Raw genomic sequence first — 20,126 nt, forward strand, 5'->3', positions numbered from 1 at the left:
TCAATGGTAAAAATTAGGCCAAAACAAATCTCCTAAATATTGAGGATTCCCAACTTCAGCATTGTGGCAGATGAGAGCTGCCAAAGGTGTGAATCAGGCCAATAATGATGGCACAGAAGAGAGATTTTGTGGACGTTTCTGCGACGCTGGAAGGGCCCTGATCTGGTGGATTCTAAAAGGCCAGGGCCATGTTGGCAGCATCCTTCCGGAGCTCATGTGGGAGTTGTGGGAACTTCTGCCATTCCCTGTCAGAATCTGGAGACCAGGTGGAAATCTGTCACATTCCCCGGGTGCTTCCTCATTGGTTGAGAGGGGAGTCGCCATGAGGGCGTGCACGTTAAAGTCAACACCCGCATAAACGTTGGTTTGACAGCTCAACGCTAATTATTATCACAGCCCATTTTCAAATTGCGGCCCCAAGCAAAATAAAAAAGTCTTCACACGTGCTTTTATACAAATGGCAGTGTATTATTTCATAATTACAAATGTCAGATATGGTACAACAACCAGTGATACAACTTGTACAAGATTTAACAATGACTGCAGTGGTTGAACGAAATGACTGTACAGATACGAAAAAAAAACAAAAAACAAAGTTAAATCAAGAAGTTCCAGGCCCCGTTTGAATACCAATAATGCATCTAGCGTTCCCCCGCGCCCGAAAGCATGGCGAGACTGCCTCGCGCGTCTGGACGAAGGGCTGACATCCATTTCTGGGTGGCCTCCATACGCAGCCCGGTTCCTAGAAGCAGACTCGTATTCGCCATGGTGGAGGAAGGCCGGAGGGAAGGAATCGTGTATTCAAACAGGGCCGCTTCAGCTGGTCATCTTGTCATTGATAAAGTTGTTCTCAGATACCAGTGAGATATGTTGGCACTAAGTCATCGTTTACATATACAAGGAACCTGAAGTATTACAAACCAATACATGCGTGATAATAAAACATATGTATTCTTTAAAACAGGCATTACAATGCACTTAGTGCGGACATTCAAAACTGTTGATCTGTTCCTTTATGTCAAGGAATTTTTCTCAGAATGGACGGAATGATAGAGGTTCAAAAGAGGGTGGAGGTGTGAGAACTTAAGTCGTAACTGGCACGTACAGTAAAGGCCGACAGTCTCTCTTCACTTCGGGTTTCAGTGTGGAAAAACAAGCTGGATTTGTTACGGTTGCTTTTTGGCAAAAAAGGTTGAAGACACTTCCTAGAGTCATTGTCAAAGCACACCATATAGGCAATGAAACTAAATACTATTTCTTTACGGCTATATGGATGGTCAAATAATGACAGAGGCATAGGTGGTAAAAACAGTTTCGCTTCCCTGTGAACGTGAGTGTGTTGGAGCTTAGATACACGTTAGAAATATATCATTTACAAGGTTTTTGAGGCTAGATAGCTAAAAGGCTAAAATCTACATAGGCAAAATCAGCTTTAAAATGAGCCTGAGCGACAAAAGAAAGGAAAAAAAACCCAAAGAAAATAATAAACAACGTAAAAAAACAAACAAAAAAAAGCACTCAGCCACGAGCCAGCAAGGTCAAAATGCACACATTCAATTCCTGATTTCTGATGGAATGTGCAGCAGGATCCACTTTCAGACCAAGGCAACCCTTCGACAGTCAAGTTAATGAAAAGAGAGATTAATATGCGTACCATTAAAAAAAAAAAATGTGAGCAAGTCTTGAATTAAAACAAAGAAAGTGACATTCCGAGTCCTTAAAACGAACAACTGTCCTTCAGCACGTGTGATTGAACAAAAGCTGGGTTTGATTACAATGTGCACACAAAGCCAACACGTCTCCATCGGGTATTCACAGCATTAAAACAGGTGGTGGACGAGAGAACCATGTCTGTCCCAACAACGCCAGCACAGCCCCATTCAACCCCAAAGGGGGTCGAACCTGGGAGGAAACGCCACCGATCCAACAAAAACGCACACAACTCCTTCCTTTCCGTCTCTGGACGAGCACGAGCGACCGTCTCGGGTCATTCTCCTCCTAAAAATGCACGTTTGGGTTTAATAAGCGCGTGTTTAACAGGAAAACCTAGAGCGGCGGCACAGAGGCAGACTGGAGGATCCAGGGTGGACGCTAGCCATTGGACGTCCCCGTCCCCGTCCTCATCATCATCATCATCATCAGCGGTGGTTGAAATGTTTCTCTAATCAACCCTCAAGGCGTTAAGATGTTTCACTAGATTCTGCGCACATGAAACAATGAACAGGCCGAAGAATATGCAGGGAAACGCTGGTTATCAGGGGGAGGGAAACGTAACAGACTAACGGACTAACGGACTAAGGACACACTGCCGGACCCCCCCCCCCCGGGGTGAAGGTGGTGAGCCATTCGCAGCTTATTAGACATTTCTGCAGAGTGCCAGATGAGGACAATTCCACTTTCTGAGGATTTCTTTTTCGACTGTGTGAGAAAAATCTCTGCTAGAATCCGGCCCATGCAGGTTGCTAAACAGCCCGGAGCGACGGGACTGAGGGGTTAGTGTGTACATTTAATTATTAAAAAAATAAAATAAAAACCCCAAAAGGAAATCAAAGGGGGCGGGTGCAGAGCGAGACAATGCACGGACAGGCTCGGCCACGTGGCGCGAACACAAACACGGAAAAGTGGGACTGGAGCTATTTTTCCACCATATATTATTTGGATCTGTGCCCGAGCCTCAGGGGTCACCTGCCACATGGGCACAAAGGAAAATCTACAGCTCATTGAATAAAACCAATAAAAAGGCCTTATGCTACATCGAGAAAAAAAAAAAAGACTTATGATACTGTGCTTTTTAAAAACTCACCTCATTATATATTATCCATACTCATTCCAAAAAAAATAAAAGAAAATAAAATAATGTAATGTATGCATTCAAGTGGTACTTTTATGGCTTTTTGTACAATACAACCTTTAGTGAAAATATACATCTAGACATAAATTCAAGTACAAATGTACAAAATGTTTTAAACTCATACTTTTTTTCTTTAATTATAATACACTTTTAATACAGCTCATAAATACAGGTCAACATTCACTGAGTTCCTAAAATTTGCGCTCGGTTCGGAGTTTGTGGTGAAGCTGAGGGAGTTGGGCGGAGGAGTGGTTTAAAGTCGCGAGGGCTCTTCGATCTCGTCGTCGCTGTAACCGCTCTTAAAGCACACCTGGGGAGGAGCGAGAGGGAGGTCAAACCACCGACGCCGCTCCGGCGCCTCGCAACGTAGCGCCACGTGGCGCCAAGAGGAGGTTAAAGAAGCAACGGAAGCGAGGGTGCAGGGTGGGCGCCGGTACAGATCAGAGCGGCGAGCACAGACAGACACATTCCCTCAAACGTGGTTAAGAACGAAGAGGTAGACTCGCTGAGGAAATGCTAGCAGAGGGGGAAATGAGACGGGACTGACAGACAGGCCTCATGCAAATCAAGCCGCGACCAATAACCGAGGGCTCCGTCACGTTTGTTGGCGTTCGTGCTGCGTTTGGATGAGGCCTTTGGGGGGAGAAAAGAAGGAAAAGTGCAGGTACCTTTAGCCCCCACCCCCTCGGACCGTTGGCGGAGCACTAGCACTTGCCTCTCTTCTGAACAAGCGGTAGAAGAAGCCCCTCTTTGGTGGAGGGTTGGGCCGGTTCACGTCCAGGTCTGAGCACAGCTTCCCGTCCGTCTCGTAGATGTTGATTTCTTTGAAGCACTCCATCTCGATCATCTGCAAAGGCGTCAGACGAGTTATTCGTCCTGATCTACGACGATTTACATCACATTAGCATCAATTAATTACTTTACAAGAGTTATTCCTGACACAGCTGTCCGGAGTTTGACTGATGACGTCATAAGAGTCGGGTGCAGTACCTCGTTCTGCCACGGGATGGAGACACTCCCTGTGACAAACTTGTGGTAAAAGTCATCATCGGTGGGGTCGAGGTTCACGCCTTTGACAGTGGAGAACTGCTCGATGTCCAAGACATCTTTGCAGTAGACAGCTCGAGGCTGCCAGGGAGACACGCAGGAAGAGAAAAAGAAAAGAGAAGAACGGTGGAGAGGCATGAGGCAACGGCAAAAGAAGCCCAATGTGGATGAAACCGATTTCAAATCTGCCTTGATATATGGATACACGATGCTTTCTCTAGTAAGACTTCATGTGCCTGAGATCCCATCCACTTCGCTTTTCTCAGTCTGGTCCAAATGTCCAGATGATTTAAAATAGAGTCCCAGATAACACAATCTACTTTTAACTGCTGATTTAACCTCTAAGGTCAAGCACTCGCCTTTACTGGGGCTATTTATGGCTCTGAAAATGCAACACTTCTCTTTGAAAAAACAAAACATTAAGTGCAGGCAAGACTGACGGACGACGGTGGGGTCTATTCCACTGAAACACACACCGTCACTTCTGTCTGAACAGCAAAGGTGAAAAATGGTCAATTTGAACCTTTTTTAACGCAGCTGTACGCGTTATATTAGCGATAACTGCCATAAAGAACATCCTTATGGACAGATTTTGCCCCCTAGGATTAAAAGCGTAGCTGGAAAGTGCTTGTTTACTTGTAACAAAGGCATTTCCTGTGTCCTGCTCAGTGACGTTTTCAGTCCTGTTCATACACTCTGCCTGTTCTTACATCTGGGCAGAAGGGTGGGTCCAGCATGTTGGCCTCCAGCCTCTTAAAGTTGATGTTTCTGAAAATGGGGTGTTCCTTGACCTCTGTGGCCCCTCGACCCTGGCAGCCCAGTCGCTCTTTGGGGTCCTTGGCAAGGAGCTGGCACACAGGAGAAGACGGGAGAACGTGCACGATTAGCGACAGCTCAAGATTTTTAGTGTCGTCGCTCCAAGAAATCCAAGATAATATTTATACTGCACCCTCAGAAGTACACATAATCTGGTATGTAGGTTTAGAGCTGCACACTTTCAACAATCTACACACAAAAGCGTTCCTAGCTTCTCGGGCTCCTTTTCTTTCCATTTCTTGCAGCAGATTTGCTGCCCCGGCCCAACTCCTCCTCTCTCAGGGGAGTCTTTGAAACTGCTGAACCTCGCAAGGGTCAGAATGTTCCACCGCGTCACACAAATAAACGTTCCGCCCCATGCCGCTCCGACGCACAGCAGCCCGGTCACTTCCTCTCGGGGTGTGGAAGCGCCGGATGGGGAGTCAAACGCCGATGGGAACGCGGCGAGCCCGGCTCTCATTTCAGATCCGCTCATCTAAATCCTGTGTTTGTATTTTAAGATCAGCTGCAGTTACGGCGCAGTCGCAGCGACCCCTCAGTAATCTGTTCACATAATCAGCCCTGCGGTTACTTTGCATAATTTTGGGATTTATCCTCTGCATGTGGAAGAATCTCCATGGATTCTGTCGTCAGTGTAACAATAATGTAACAGTAAACAGGCAGGCCCAGTGAACAACAACACACAGCCCATGATGTCAAGTTGTTTGTCCTCTGGTGGTCAGAGGCATTAAAAAATAGCGTCTCCCTACGAATAGGGAATCAAACACACGGTTTCCTCCTCATTCCCAGTCTGGCATCACTCCTCTCACCTGTCGGCAGATGTCTTTGGCCTCCTCTGAAAACTTGTCGGAGTACTCCTCCAGGTCCTCGCGCACTCGCCGGTCCACCTCCTCCCTCTTGACGCGCTCCTTGCGCTTGCGGAAGGGCGACTGGCCCTGTATCATCTCGAAGATCAGGCAGCCCAACCCCCACCAGTCCGGGCTGAAGGTGTAGCTCTCGTTCTGGATCACCTCAGGAGCTAAGCGGAGGAGAGGGAGAGTAACGCGAATCGGACCCAGAACAAATCCGATTGTGTTGCCTTCAAAGTGACAGAGGAGTAATCACCCATGTATCCGACAGTGCCCACTCGCCCTCGTATCGTCTCTCCTTCGGGGATTTGAACAGCAAGACCCAGATCTGAAATCCGAATGTGTCCTAAACAAGAACGAGAGATGAGACGTATCTCAGTGCGGTGGACAAATTCAAAGATGTTTAACTGGAAAAACAATCGGGTCAAAGGTCAAAGCCACAGTGTCACAGGAGTGATGGAGAGGAGTTTCCAAATAGTGTTCCGGGGAATAAAATGGGGCGAGAAACATGGACTTTAAACACTCTTAGCCAACTGTTGACATGTTAATCGAATTCCCTGCACACGCAGCGCGCCGACACGTGCAATGGCTCCCAACAATACTAAAACGTTGGAACGTACCGCGATCGTCCAGCAGGATATTTTCAGGCTTCAAATCCCTGCAGGACAGAAAACAAAAACAAGACACGTTAGAGGGTCGTTCCGGGGCGACGCCTGAAACGTCTAAACATTGAAGCCAAAACTTTCAGCCCCTCGCTCGATATGTGTGGCACATGCAGGGCAGGAGCGCCATAAAACGGGGCGCGTGAACAACAAATAGGAGCTACAAAACCGTCGGCTATTTGGCGCTCGCGTTCCCTCAAAGCCACAAAGACGCCAGCTGTTTTCGCTGCGGATGACGTGTCTGTAAACAAGGCTTCATGGGAAATATCTGTGGCCTTCCGTTCGATCGAGAGCTGCGAAACAGATTCCAGACATTTGTGTTTGGGGCGTGCGCGCGCCCTGGGGCGCGTCCCAGCTAACCTGTAGACTATCCTCTCGCGGTGCAGGTCTTCAAGGCCACAGCAGATCTCGGCAGCGTAGAAGATGGCCCTCTGCTCGTCGAAGCCCGAGTTGCCCATGTTGTAGATGTGAAACTTTAAATCGCCGCCGTTCATTATGGTCAACACCAGGCACAGCGCGTCCTTGGTCTCATAGGCGTACGCGAGACTCACCTGGAAATGGGAGGAGAATTCTGTTAGGGGGCAGGAAAAGAGCTGCGGAGTCAGTCAGGGAGGGAGGACGAAGGAAAGGTGCCGTAGGACGGGTGATGGGAGGAATCTGGCCGCTAGCTTTAGTCCGCCGGAGCTGCAACTCCGAGCACCTTTTGCTCATTGCCTGGATTTTTAACATTTGTTTGTTTGTTTTTCCAATATGGCCATCCATCTCTTTCACCCCTTCGCTCCCAGCATCTCCCCTCGACTGTCCTACGCTGGGGGTCACTGACATGCAGGGTGAAATGTGTGTTTGCTGTTGTGTACAAGCAGGATGTTGCTGCCATCAGGAGCAATCCCATCTGCTTCCAAATACGCGGGACGCAACGGACCGCGAGATGGGACAGGAAAAAAAACCCTCAACACACACTCGCACATGAAGCACGAGAATATAATAAACACCTGAGTCGTCCTGAGGGATCCCGTCAACAATAAAACCTACAAATCTGCTGAACACGCAACTGAATCAGTTTGAACTGTTTACTGTGAGCGCCTGTTGTCATCCATCAAAGTTAAGGTGGGAAATAGATGAACCAAGCACCCGTTTGTAAAACAGTTTCACAACATTTGCAATAACAGCTGCCAATGGGCCTCGAATTACACACACACACCCCCACACATGGAATATGTTGATAGTTATGGAAGGTACAGTAAGCTGCAGCGTGTATTGACTAATAGAATGATCCGCTGATCAAAAACGGCAAAGAAGAATAGCAAAACAGAAATGAAGGGTTTGAGAGTGCACTTGACTCTTCTCCTTGCTACCGCTATTTGGTCAGTGTTGCTAGGCAACAAAGCTGCTCTCATAGGTAGAGAGGCACATGAAGAGTCATCAGTTCTGCCTGCAGCAAAGAGAATGAACACACACAATCATGTGCCAACCCCAGGTGACAAAAGCTGCAAGTCTGAGGTTTTAAGCCAGCGTGCGTGAGCGTGTGTGCACGCATACCCATACACGTTTCTCTGCTTTCCAGCAATATCTTTTAGCATGCTCAAATCTATCATTTGTGCATATTCCTATACTGTCGAACGTAAATTGTCATGCGGTGCTTTTGGTACAGCATGGAGGAAAAAAAGCAAAAACAGGCGACAGTTTTTAAAGAAAAAACAACCTCTGCATCACAGAAGCAACATCCTAATAAGTCCATCACAGATGCATGTTTGTTGATGTATAATGGGGTTTTTTTTGTTGCTTTCAGGAGGGGGAAGCAGCAGCTGATCTGAACAGGACCAGGTGGCCCTGAGGACCACATAAACACATGCATCAAGAGGATCGGACTGTTTTTGTCCCAATTTTCCCACTTCCTGACAAACTCCCAATTATCTAATGTCTTCTCGGATTGTCTCAGCAGAACATTCTGTGGTCTGAGGTGTGGCAGGAGTGGATTTGTCCCCATAATTGGCTCTGAAAACAGTCGGGGCCTAACACGCGTAAATATTAGCTCTGTTCAATATTTACAACCAAGATCTTCTTGTTTGTGGGGAAAGCCGAGGACTCCTAAGCCACGGCTCTGGGAGTTGCGAGGTGGAAGGAAATGTAGCCAATCAAGAAGTGAGCTGACTGAGGAACGAGGAAGACAGAGGTGGAAATAAAAAAATAAACATGTTGGCGCTGCCACCATGATTGTCTCAACTGTCTCTTCCTTTTTTTTGGTTTGGTTTCCCCTTAAAAACAGTCCCCAGACCACCATCATGCCCTCTTCTTGTCTGTCCTCCTCCAGTTTGCTTGTAGCCTTTTTCTGGATGTTGCCATGTTTTTCCATCCCTTTTTGTTAGATCACCTGTGATCACTCCAGATTTCCGGCTCAGAGGACGAGATTCCGGATCTACAGTGTGATTGTTTTTATCTTCACGTGTGGGGTCTCTTAAGATGTAGAAAACCCTCATGCATGTACCGGTACCCCGCATTAGATATTCCCTCTCTTCCCTGTATCAGATCTCTACATTTTCTGTTTCCCTACATCTAGTAGTAGTTTCTATTAACCATCGTGGAGCCTCTTAATCTTCTGAATTACTTCTAGTAGAGTATAAACAAGAGAGTGCTCTCATGCAAACAGACAGAAAACATGCACAGCCGTGGCAAAAAAAAGGTCAGATTTTTAAAATAAATGGAGCGTACTTACAACAAAACTACTGTTAACTTTTTCTAAAATGCGTTTTTCGTTCAGCGCCATTGCTTCGCCCTTCCTTTTCTTCACTCGTTTTTTTTCCAGCTTTTTACAGGCGTACATCTTCCCGGTGGCGCGCACTTGGCAGGCACAAACCTGGAAAACAAGCAACGAGGCAACGTGACGACATGAACAAACTCACTTTGATGCGCGACTAATGGAAGCTGTAATGTGTCAGGCCGCAGATTTCTCCACTCAGCATGACCTTAGCCAGGATATAAACAGCGCTGCATTAACTAACTGCTAAAAGCTGCTTGTAGCCGCCTGAATAATTGACATCTCATTTCCAAACTTGCTGCATCGAGAAAACAACTACAGCCGCTTACATTGTGAATACCCCCGCAGTACAGCGTCAGCTGTTCCTACTTCGTAAGCACTGTGCCACTCACCTCGCCAAATCCACCTTTCCCGAGTACTCTGTAGTGTCTGAAGGTATTTTTGGTTACTGGTTGCCTAAAGGGAAGGAAAAGAAGACAACAAAAACTAAATGAGATTGTGTTGTGTTGCAGACGGAGTATTGAACTAAATATATTATTAATCAAACCTGATGGCTGCTGTTTCTTTGCCCGTCCATTATGCAAATCATCATTAATTATTTCTCACACGCAAACACTGATTGGCAGGACAATCTTTGTGTTTATTTGCCCCTCCTCCTCCTACTATACCCCTGCTTTGTGCGAGGGCTTTTTTTGGTTTCTGGTTATCCTCACGCCAGGTTGATGATCTGCATGCTTTGTTTTCAAGAATGATGAGTAACGATAATTGCAGCTGTAAACCAGAATGGGAATAGCTGGACACTAATTAACTCCATTTGCTGACTCTTAACACGGTGCAACACGGGGCAATAAGCCAACCGTTGCTCCCAACCATCCAGCAGGTGGGAACAAGCATGTTTTAGATGTTCCTGCTCCACCAGTACAGGATAAAGCCAGTCAGTAACCTACAGCTGGCTGAGGAGCCCTTTTGACTTGCAAAGTCCTCAAACTTTTGAATGACCACTGTACTTTAAGCAGAGGTTTATTAGATAAGGAAATAAAGGCAGTTTGCTGCAACATTTGCATGACATGACAGTATAACTGCACCTCATGAGCACCCAAAGATGAGGAAAGTGAGAGCCGGGCATGAATGTTAATTGTAAGTTATGTAAGGCTTGAAAGACACAAATCTCTGACCCTTACATGACTTAAGAAGAACTGCAAACATGTGTTTAACAACACCTATTCCACCAGCTGATGAAGCTCGATAAGAGCGAAAAGGCCCAGAAAGTGTGGACCCACAACGATGTACCCTATTATTTTGCTCGGAAAATGAATACAAGAAGTGGCAGTTTATTATTATTAGGAATAAGAAACTAAATGGATGATCCAGGCAGCAGTTGTTGGTAAATGCTCATCTGCAGTGTCTACCCACCTCTCCAACCATTTCCACTGCAGGAAGCGAGAGAAGTACATGGACTCCTGGAAGGAGGAAAATGGAACCCCACTCAAATAATCACGAACTATTCTGCAAAGACAGAGAGAAGGGCGATGACGAGATCACTATGGAAAGGCAGACATGCAGAGACAACGTGAGGGAAGTCTTCCTGGTAAAACAAAGCGGCTCGTCATAGTTCTGGTGGGGGGTTTTAACGTGAAGAGAAATTTCTAATTGTTCAGACTACCATCGTGTGTTTTTGAGTATGTGAGTTTATGGATATTTAAGCTTTTAGCTGGACGTCGTTACATCAGAGTAAAAAAAAGGCAAAATGTGTCCAGAATTTGTGGAAAACAGGAGGTTTGCAATCTCACCTCAGCTCGTGAACGTAGGTGCGACTCTTTAATTTATGAGATCATTCATTAGATATACAGAGGGGTAAAAGGGACATTTGTTGATGGAGGGAAGAAGTGCAGGAGGCGGCTGTGACGGTGGCGTCCTGACCTGTCACTCCACTGAGAATTGGAAGAACATGACTGTTTGACATGACCCTGCCAGCCTCACACACTGCTGTCTTTTTTCCACAGCTTTGGCTACAAGGTCTGTTTGACTTGAACAAATATCATCATTAACACCAGCCTTCTGAACACACGTCTCTTTTCTCTGTCTCAAAATCAGCGAGGAGAGTTCCACCCTGCTGATTATATACGTACTTATATATGACGCATATTGCAGAGGGCTATATAGACACATCACATCCTTCCACTGTGGCCTAAATGCCAAGGAGATGCTCATTTGGGGATATTTTCCCTGACCGAGTCTGAGAATTACTTCATCACCGAGGAGGATGAGGAAAGCTACCTGTGGTTTCCACCAGCACTGGGGTGGCTGTTCTTGGAACGGGCCTTGAGACCAGAGAGTTTCCACAAGTGGAGCACCCTCTGCTCTGTAAAAGAAAACTAACATTATGTCATCACGGGGTGCAGGAATGTGGTGCGTTGGATGAACACGCATCCCTTCTTTCCAACAGAAGAGTCCGACGGGGGTTTAGGGAAAGTTACAAGCGTAACTTTTATTACGCTGCGAGTGCGCGGACGCTAGCCCGGCCGTGAGTCCAGTAAAGCAGGGGCCTCGTCCTGTCTGGGTCGCAGTTATGCGTCAGCCAGACACCACTGGGAGTTGAAATAAACATGGCTACAATATGGCTTTTGTTATGTGTGGGGAAGCGGTGGAGCGGAAGAGAGGGGAAGAATACGTGCGCGGCCCATTGTCAGGCCCACTGATCTCCCAAACACCCTCGTATCCGCACAAGTCGCAATTTCATGACGTAACCACATGTTCCACTGCAGCAGGAGAAAATCCATGAGTGAGCTCATGTGTGCTCGCTGCTTGTGGGTTCGCGGCCCAGCCAAAAGTCGCGTTTCCACGTGCAGCACCACGCTTTCCTACAGGCTTTCCCCTCAGATGACAGGAAAAACAAGGTGTGAGCTCCTCATCTGGGAATAACAGAACAAGGGAAAATAGAATTTCCCAAATGGAATATAAACAATAATGATAGTGGAAGGAGTGATAAAAAGGAATTCCATTCAAGAACTACCGCTGCTCCTGCTGTCAGAACAGCCCGCTCGTCTTCCCTTTTGACTGCTCGCGTCTTAAAAGGCAGCGAAAGGATGAAGGGAAGGGTGGGAATACATCTGGTCTAACAACTGGGATTCTAGCTTCTCCTGAGTTCCTCCTAGTAGATTCCCAGATCTCCTTGAGGAGAAGCTAAAGTGAATTCTAATGTGGTTACAGCATTTCCTAAACAAATTTGTGTGCTGGTGTGGTCAAAATGTCCAACTCCGTCCGACATGAACTGACAAAAACGTGTCTCTTGTACGAAAACAGACAAAAAAAATTAGAAAAATATGTACGAATAATTCAAACACTCGCTCTCCTCCAAAAGGAGCAAAAACTCATTTTTAGGTTTGTTTGTTTTTTTGACTTTCGAACCAAAACAACAGATACAATATAATGCCAGTTACGTTCATAAAAACAAACATGCTGAAATTGTTGGTATGAGATGTAAACGTGATGCTAATTCTTCCTTAATTGGAGTTCATAAAGCATGATTCAGCCGACGTCCTAATGAGACGTGCGTTTGGGGTAATAATCCCCCGTCTGTTTGGCTGCTCCTGGAGCAGGAAGCAGAAACACCTGCAGGTCTGTGCGTGCGTGTGTGTGTGTGTGTGTGTGTGTGTGTGTGTGTGTGTGCGCGCGTGGGGAACACTGAGGTGACTGTTGTTTGAATGCCAGCCGTCCGGATGCTCTCTTTGCCCACTCTTTTTCATTTGCCTCCACTGTGCTTCTGTTTGCACGTCTGTGTGTGCCGGCGTATAATAGTGCAGTCAGAGGCGGCAGCTGCCTCAGCATCACCGGTAACGCCGCGCTGCTCCGGCCTGAACCCGGGTTTTATTTGGAGGGGGGCGTCGTCTGTTGGCTCGTCAGTGTAAAAGGACACAAAAAAACAAGTTCCTCATCCGGATCTGCTCCACAATAAAACACTCTCTTCAACACAGAGACCAAAATGAACGATCGTCCCTCCCAAAATGAGGAAATGGCGCCGGAAAACCTCAGGTGTGCAGCGTGTGGATACGTACTTGGTGCAGTCATCAAAGAGCTCCTTGCAGGGACTCTGTTCCAGCCTCTCCCGACACCCGGCGACCACTTCCAGGGGTATGTCAGGCAGATGGGCCGCCGACTTCAGGGAGAAGACAGAAACGTATCAGTTGCCTGAAGCTTTAGGACATCGAGGCGCTGCTGGTGATCGGGCTGCATTGTTGACTGGCTCATCTCCAGCAGCGAGCAGTTGTTTGTATGTAGGGATGTGCCACACGCTCAATCTATTTCCTACTGCTCCTTTGACCTTCTTCCTATGGGACCTCACTTCCTGTCAGCTGACCAGAAAACTGCCTTTTCTATCGAACGGAACCCTTTCCCAGAGCAATTGTGTTGCTGCGTCCCAATGAGATGACGTGATAACACTTTGGCCATCTGCTCCGCTGCTCTTTACAAGCCGAGGCACCAAAAACCAGCCTCAGTGGAGCTGGACTTCATATTTACTTCAGGTAAAATATTAAAGAGTCTTCTCTGAGGAGGAGAACTGGACCAGCTATTTCTTTTAATTCAGTGTCAAACAGAATAAAGAGAGGACATCGCGGTTGTATCACCCTGTAGTTGAGTTTGACAGGATTAGTAAGACAGAAGCTTACCCCATTATTGAAGTATGTGTCTAAAAGATTCAGTCCACAGTCCCTCCTCTCTTCGTCAGGAGCGAGCTGGTACATCGCCTGTCGGGAAGAAACCCAAGAGTGAGGAGCCGCAGCGGCATAGGAAGCTGTTCAGCCATCTTTAATAACGCAGCGCCGAGCCGGGTCAGAGAGAGACAGGCGCCAGATGGCAGAGAGGAAGGATGGGACGGAGTAAAAAGAAGAAGAGGTTGGAGGGGTTAATCACAAAAAGAGGGTGGCGGGAAAAAAAGGAAGAAAGCTGATGAATGGCGAGATGTGTTGAGGGGCGAAGCGTCTCATTTCCACCCAGGCAGCAAACTGCCACCCGTGGTCGTCTTCACGCCTGGCGTGTACATCTGTCACCTACCGGGGGTGCAGCTTTCATCCCGATCGCACCCGCGCAGATTGTGTTTTTGGTCAAATATGGCCGTGGGCAGGGAAAAGGTCGGCGATTTGTCGATTTTGTTTGAAAACACGAACCTCGAAGCACCGAAGCTGTCGGGTGACATTTCCAATAAGACCGGCGGCGGAATGAACTTCACACATCTCTCCACGTCTGATATATTTGTCAGCCAATGCGATTAGGTTTAATTACGTGTACCTGCATGTGCACGTCTGCCCCGCCGCTGGTTCTAATTAAATGTGCCGTTCCACATTTTCCTTTCTCGCATACCTCCGGGGGAACCGAACACATGCTTGGGCCTGTGTTTGCCTGCTTGCACTGGGGACCTGCGACTGACGGGGGCTTGATCTCATGGAGAACTGCATAGAGGAAGGGGAGGGGTCCGCTCTGACAGCCCGTCTAAGACGCTAATCACCCCCCCCCCCCCATGACCCCATGCTCCTGATGGCCAAGGGTTGGGGTTAGAAGAACGCATCTTACCACAGCATCCATGAACTCGATGCAGCGCTTCAGCTCCGGCCGGGTGTCGCAGTACTGACGGAACAGCAGCCGGCCGATGGGCTGCTTTTCACACAGACTGGTGTAGTCTCTCTCTGAGGAGGGAGAAAGAGCGCAGAAATGTCATTGTTTCGCGTGCAAAATAATACTTGGGGTTTCTAACTTTGCAACCATCGGCAGCCGTTGCGCAAATGGAAAGTAGAGAGGAGCAGCCGGTCCTTTTCTGAGGCATGTAGCCTGTGATTAGCTCACGCTAAATGCATAGCAGCTCCGATCTGACTTTAACTTTTAATTCCGTGATTCCTTTTATACATTTTCCACATATTCTTTTTCAATGATGTGAATCACACAACCCACCTAATAATATGGACGTTGAATGGATATGGTACAATATTGTACAACAGTGTTATTAATTTCTATCAGCGTAAAAAGAGCTTAAGAGGAAAAAACAGTGCGATTATGATATCCGTCTTCTGGGAAGATGCTGTGTGTGACTACTGTGCAGCTGGCTGCAGCCCATTAGGACTAATGACATCCATTTGAGTCATATTTCCTTTGGTAGCAAATGAGGAAGAAGATGCAGAACATTTTCCATAATGGGCTGACAGAACGAACACACACGAGATAAACGCACAAACAAAAATAGACGCACGTGACACGGGGGGGGCAGAGTGAAGCATGGGCCAGGCCCTGATGGCTCCAGGATGACATCCCACCATAGATCAAAGCCTTAACGGCAGCCATGAGCTGCGGCGTTTATTGCACAGCAGCGTTCCCCTCCGCTTCCCATCGAGGCTCAGCAGCCATCACGGCTGCATTCGAACCCCAGCCATGAGGTTAGCTCGTCTCATTACACAACTTTCCGCATCTATCCAGTTCTGACAGCCCATAAATGGTGGCCACCGGCTAAGGCGCATCTTCAGGTTGGAGTCTCTGCCTAAATATTCCAAAAGGAATGCTTCAAAGCCTTTCACAAAACTCTCCGGGGTCTTTAACTGTGTTGCCCCGCGCCTCCGACGCAGCCTTTAGAGTGGAATCCTCGTGGTAGAAGAAACCAGCTCCGTCTTATATACGAGATAAAGCAGGAAAAGCAACTCAGTGGAGCCAACTTTAATCCCCCAAAATGGTCGGCGTGCAGTTTATTTGAACTTTGGAGTTTTATTCACCCGGCCACATGAAAACAATCACATCCAGGCAGTTTGATCAAGTAACCGTGTGTGTGTGTGTGTGTGTGTGTGTGTGTGTGTGTGTGTGTGTGTGTGTGTGAGTCACTCGTTTACGTCTTTTCGCATAAATGTGGTCGGACGAGCCACCAACGCCGATCTTGTTTGCCTGCGTGACTTTTGTTGGGCAGACTGAGCCTAAATAAGACAAATTAGAAACTTAGAGGAAAAGATTTGCCGTCAAGGAAACGTCAGCGTTTGAATCACGAGCAACGCAACAGAGACAGTAACAAACAGATTTGTTTGTTTGTTTGTTTGTTTGAGCGGACCTTTTCCCTCATGGCCTTTAGCTTTGGCATTATCAGCACAACCATGGGATTAAAACCCTGATTCTAGATTACAGTGAGCCCTTTGATGGGGTTTCAGTGGGTCTTTTAAGAACTGGTTGAGTGGCACTGATTTCAGGAAACACCATCCCCCCCCCCCCCCGAGACTTCGACGGCTCGGTCACTCGCTGCAGTAACAAATTCCAATTTACAAAAGAAACAGACAGTAATTTGCAACAAATGTGTGAGCTGTTCTGAAAAATGACGCCATTAGCGGCTGGAGGCGCGTCGTGTGCACATGTGAGGGGCCGTTACCGGTTCAAACTGGAGACGATTGTCCCGGCTGTTCTGTCTGTAATCTTCTGTCAGTGTGCAGACATGTTAATAGCACATATATGGTGCTGGCACTTGGCAACAATCTATACCTTGAATACGTGAATGCTTTTAGCATCTATGTTTTCCTAGCTTGATGGTAAACAAGACAATTTTCTTGAAAAGCCCGTTTCTGCAGGGCCAAGAGCAATTAATGTCAAACTACTGACAAAATGGGAAAATGAAGAAAAACATACACCTTTTTTCTGTGTAAAAACACCGGATTTTATGGAATATTGGCAAAGTCGGACACACAACGTTTACTGTGTCGGTGGCTGTAAATATTTAAGCGTCGGGACAAAATGATGAGGCCACGTGTGATCGTTTGTGTGTTCTTTAAACCCATTCCTGTTTCATAAACTCCACATTCCTCTTTTAATGTCGAAATTCCTGCATTCAGCAAGCGAGTCAAAAACAGCTAAAGAAAGCGTGCTTTCTGCGGCGTGTTTGGGTGCACGGGTGCGCGTCCAAGTCACTTCTGGCCTCATCTGCACCGGCTACGGAAAGTATTCACACCCACTTAAGTTTTTCACTATTTCTTATGGTGAAGCCTCAGGTCAAAATATCTTTTAAATGCCCCCCCCCCTCACCAATCTACGTCCAGACTCGGGAGGACAAACCCACAATTGTAGAAGGTTTGACAGAAGAACTGAGGTATTGGCACCGTTTGCTGTCACACTCGCGCAGGTCATCAAGGTGCACGTGTGTTGCATTAAGTGGGTGGGGCCTGATTATGAAGGCACACCTGTCTAAATACGATCCCTGAGGTTAAAGGTGCTGCCCGAAGAGACAGAAGGAAGACACCAATGTGGGCGGGCCCAGAACAAACCGGCTCCATTTACTGTTGCTACGAGCTCAGCGGCCTCCATCATTGTTGTCCGGCCACAGACCGGCAGAGCCGCGAAGCTTTGCGATCAAGTTAATTAAGCTGTGTTTTAAGCCGACGGCCAATCTGGACGTGTACTGGTGGGCTTTGAGACGCAGCCAGCAGTGATCCGAAGCGACGCGCGCGCACGGAATAACATAAACCAAAGGGACCAGAGATGGAGGTAAACAGAAAAGCAAAGCGGAGCTGGCGGACACGGTGTCTGCTGCTAGCAGAACATAATCTAAAATTCTTAGAGACTCGTCAAGGCGAAGGTCAGATGCCTGACACCGCCGAGACATAACAAAGGACCTGCTATCACTCACTGTGATGAAGCGCTCCGTCACGGGCCGTGCGCGCGCACGTGCGCGTCTCCGCTCACAGGTGCGCGTGCTTATTTCATGTGCCTACGGTGTGTTTAAGCAGGCACGGGGGATTATCCTGATCCAGCGCTCGGAACGATGGGGAAATTACGCAATCGAGTCCGCAGCAGTGACGTATGTGACCCTCAGCAGCTGCTGCAGGAGCGTCCGCACTCGCTCCTTTAGGAATCCTGTACAAAGTTCTGATGGAGATGGGGAAGATTTACACTTAAATTGGCAATGGCCACGCTTTTCCACGCGCCAAGTGCCATTTTTGAGCAGGTTAGCGCTGACACGCGCATTCGGATTTATGATAACCGACAGATTAATGTACGATGAGACCAAAAACAGCAAATTTAAATAACAATTATGGCTGAGGGCGGAATTTATGCGCACGTACACCTTTTTCACTCACTCCAGTCCTTAAGAGATCTTTTCTCTAGTTGTTAATCTCTCCCTCTCTTTCTCTCTCTCCAAACAGACAAGAGGAAGGCAGAGTATGTGGGGGAGGGTAGCATTGCAATCTCTGACAGAGATAGCTGTGACGCACTAACACATGCACAGGCGTGCGCGTTCGGAGACACACACACACACACACACACACACACACACACACACACACACACACGCCGCTGTGGCATTCAGACCACTAGGGTGCATGTGTTGATTGTGGGGAGGGGAGAATAATGCAGCCCAACAGTGTGATCTTTGTCTGGGAGAATCAAGTGAAACCTGGACATGGAAAAAAGGAAGGAAACTGTAGCGAGGACGTTTGGGGTGTGTGCGCGCGCGAGGCCGCAGACGTCACGCTAAAAGAGTTTGCAATCAAGAAAAAGCTGCACAAGCAGGTTCCCTGACTCGCACACACGCTCCCCGTTTCCTGTCCCCTGCCTGTAACTGCGGGTGGAGACGGGTAGCGAAAGGAAGGAAGTCCAATCTCAACTTCCTCCCACAGTCCGTCCCACCCCACTACACAGCATGGCACCGACTCTTCACGCTCGTGTGGTCTCACCAATGGTGCGGCGTAGCTCCTCGCACTGGCTGATGTGGGGGAGTTTGAGCATCTCCTTCCATTTCTTACTGCGGCCGTTCCTCTTGCCGCCTCCACCTGAGAGAGATGAAAGAGAAAAACAGATGAAAATCCACCGGTTAGCGCCGTCCAGCAGAGGTTTCCACACCCAGCACTGACATCGGATATGGGGCTCGGACCCCTGCGTTCCGCTGGGTGGAGGGTGGTGTATTGTGCAGCATCAACAATGCCTCTCCTTTCAGCACAACAGTATGAGGTAAAACTGAAACCCCAGGGAAAAGATGCTACCATGCGCTAGCTGTGCGCGCACGTGCGTGCCGGCGTGCACCCAAACACGCCGACCAGAGGCAGAGACAGGCTGGTTCACCTCAGCAGTCACATCTGTGCATGAGCACAGGGCGCGTGGTCAAGAATGGTGCAAAGCTTCGGAGAGCGTGGGGCATCCGTGCACGCGCAGACAAACGCACCAACACCTCGGGGAGCCTCCCAACTTTAACGCTAATTTCACCACCTCCTGGACTGGGGGTGGTCCTCAGGTTGGATGTAGCTGGTCCCTAAAAATCGAATGTCTGAGTAATCAACTTTAGCCTTGACATCTATAACGAGGGAACAGCGCCACAGCGCCGTGCTCCTGTGGTAACGTTGTAATACCACCATAGAAGCCTTCAGTTTATTGTTGCTTTTGCGGGTCTATTGTCAGTTTTGTGCACGAGCCTGCGTATAAGCCTCGCGCTGCAGGTTTCCCACTGAAAAACAAACCTGATTGCATCCCAGGGGCTCTTAATCATCATCCTAAATACATATTTTTACATCCTGGGTTATTCTGGAGTCCTGAACAATGGAGAGAGCCCCATACAGACAACCAGGTGAACAAACAGGGCAACATATATGTAGGAAGATTGGTCTGTGTGAAGGATGCACGGCGACAGTAAAGCGGCTCTGATGACATCATCAATGCAACATGGTCGTTCTGAATCACGTCACACTGTTTATGTTCTCCATTAAAGGCCTATATTAACATTTTTCCTCTCGTAACTTGGGTTTGTTGCCCCATAAAATACAGAATTGTCCCGTATTTGGACACTAAAGGATGCATCCCTTTTTGAACTAAGGTATGCACTTTATTATATGTTTATTATAAGGAAATGGATCCTTTCTAACTCTCTGCCTGTCTGTAATGACCATTGACTCACACTCCATTGTTGTGTCGCTGTTGCTACGAGAATACGTCTCTCCGGACCAAAGGAAGGCGATGTTAGCATTGCTAAGCTACGCCCAGAGACACGGCTGACGCACGAAGCTACCGAGACGAGTGCAGTGGCAGAAAAAGGAAAAAGCAACCACAAAAGTGCAGAAAAGCTGCTTCTTTAACTTTGCTACCTCCGGACTCAGGGGCAAAAGCAGTGGCTGGGACGTCCCGGCCTCCAGGTGCACCCACCAGGT

At 47.8% G+C, this 20,126-nt stretch overlaps 1 protein-coding gene across 2 annotated transcripts in view; it reads right to left on the minus strand.

Annotated features, from left to right (window-relative positions):
- Positions 1 to 447: 447 nt before the first annotated feature.
- grk4 (G protein-coupled receptor kinase 4) overlaps positions 448 to 20,126 on the minus strand; it is a 29,244-nt gene continuing 9,565 nt past the window's right edge. Inside the window, exons 2-16 of one of the 2 annotated variants that reach the window (XM_057034449.1) lie at positions 18,666 to 18,761; positions 14,548 to 14,660; positions 13,647 to 13,724; positions 13,035 to 13,135; positions 10,393 to 10,485; positions 9,372 to 9,435; positions 8,938 to 9,078; positions 6,585 to 6,775; positions 6,183 to 6,220; positions 5,819 to 5,908; positions 5,524 to 5,732; positions 4,609 to 4,746; positions 3,842 to 3,979; positions 3,520 to 3,698; positions 448 to 3,161 (exon numbers count right to left, since the gene is read on the minus strand). In XM_057034449.1, the coding sequence (XP_056890429.1) occupies positions 3,522 to 3,698; positions 3,842 to 3,979; positions 4,609 to 4,746; positions 5,524 to 5,732; positions 5,819 to 5,908; positions 6,183 to 6,220; positions 6,585 to 6,775; positions 8,938 to 9,078; positions 9,372 to 9,435; positions 10,393 to 10,485; positions 13,035 to 13,135; positions 13,647 to 13,724; positions 14,548 to 14,660; positions 18,666 to 18,761 (1,667 nt within the window). In that variant the 3' untranslated portion in view covers positions 448 to 3,161; positions 3,520 to 3,521. The remainder of the gene's footprint in view (positions 3,162 to 3,519; positions 3,699 to 3,841; positions 3,980 to 4,608; positions 4,747 to 5,523; positions 5,733 to 5,818; positions 5,909 to 6,182; positions 6,221 to 6,584; positions 6,776 to 8,937; positions 9,079 to 9,371; positions 9,436 to 10,392; positions 10,486 to 13,034; positions 13,136 to 13,646; positions 13,725 to 14,547; positions 14,661 to 18,665; positions 18,762 to 20,126) is intronic. The other variant, XM_057034448.1, reaches the window with a different exon arrangement.

The sequence above is a fragment of the Takifugu flavidus genome, chromosome 6 (assembly GCF_003711565.1).
Source record: "Takifugu flavidus isolate HTHZ2018 chromosome 6, ASM371156v2, whole genome shotgun sequence".
Lineage (NCBI taxonomy): Eukaryota > Metazoa > Chordata > Actinopteri > Tetraodontiformes > Tetraodontidae > Takifugu > Takifugu flavidus.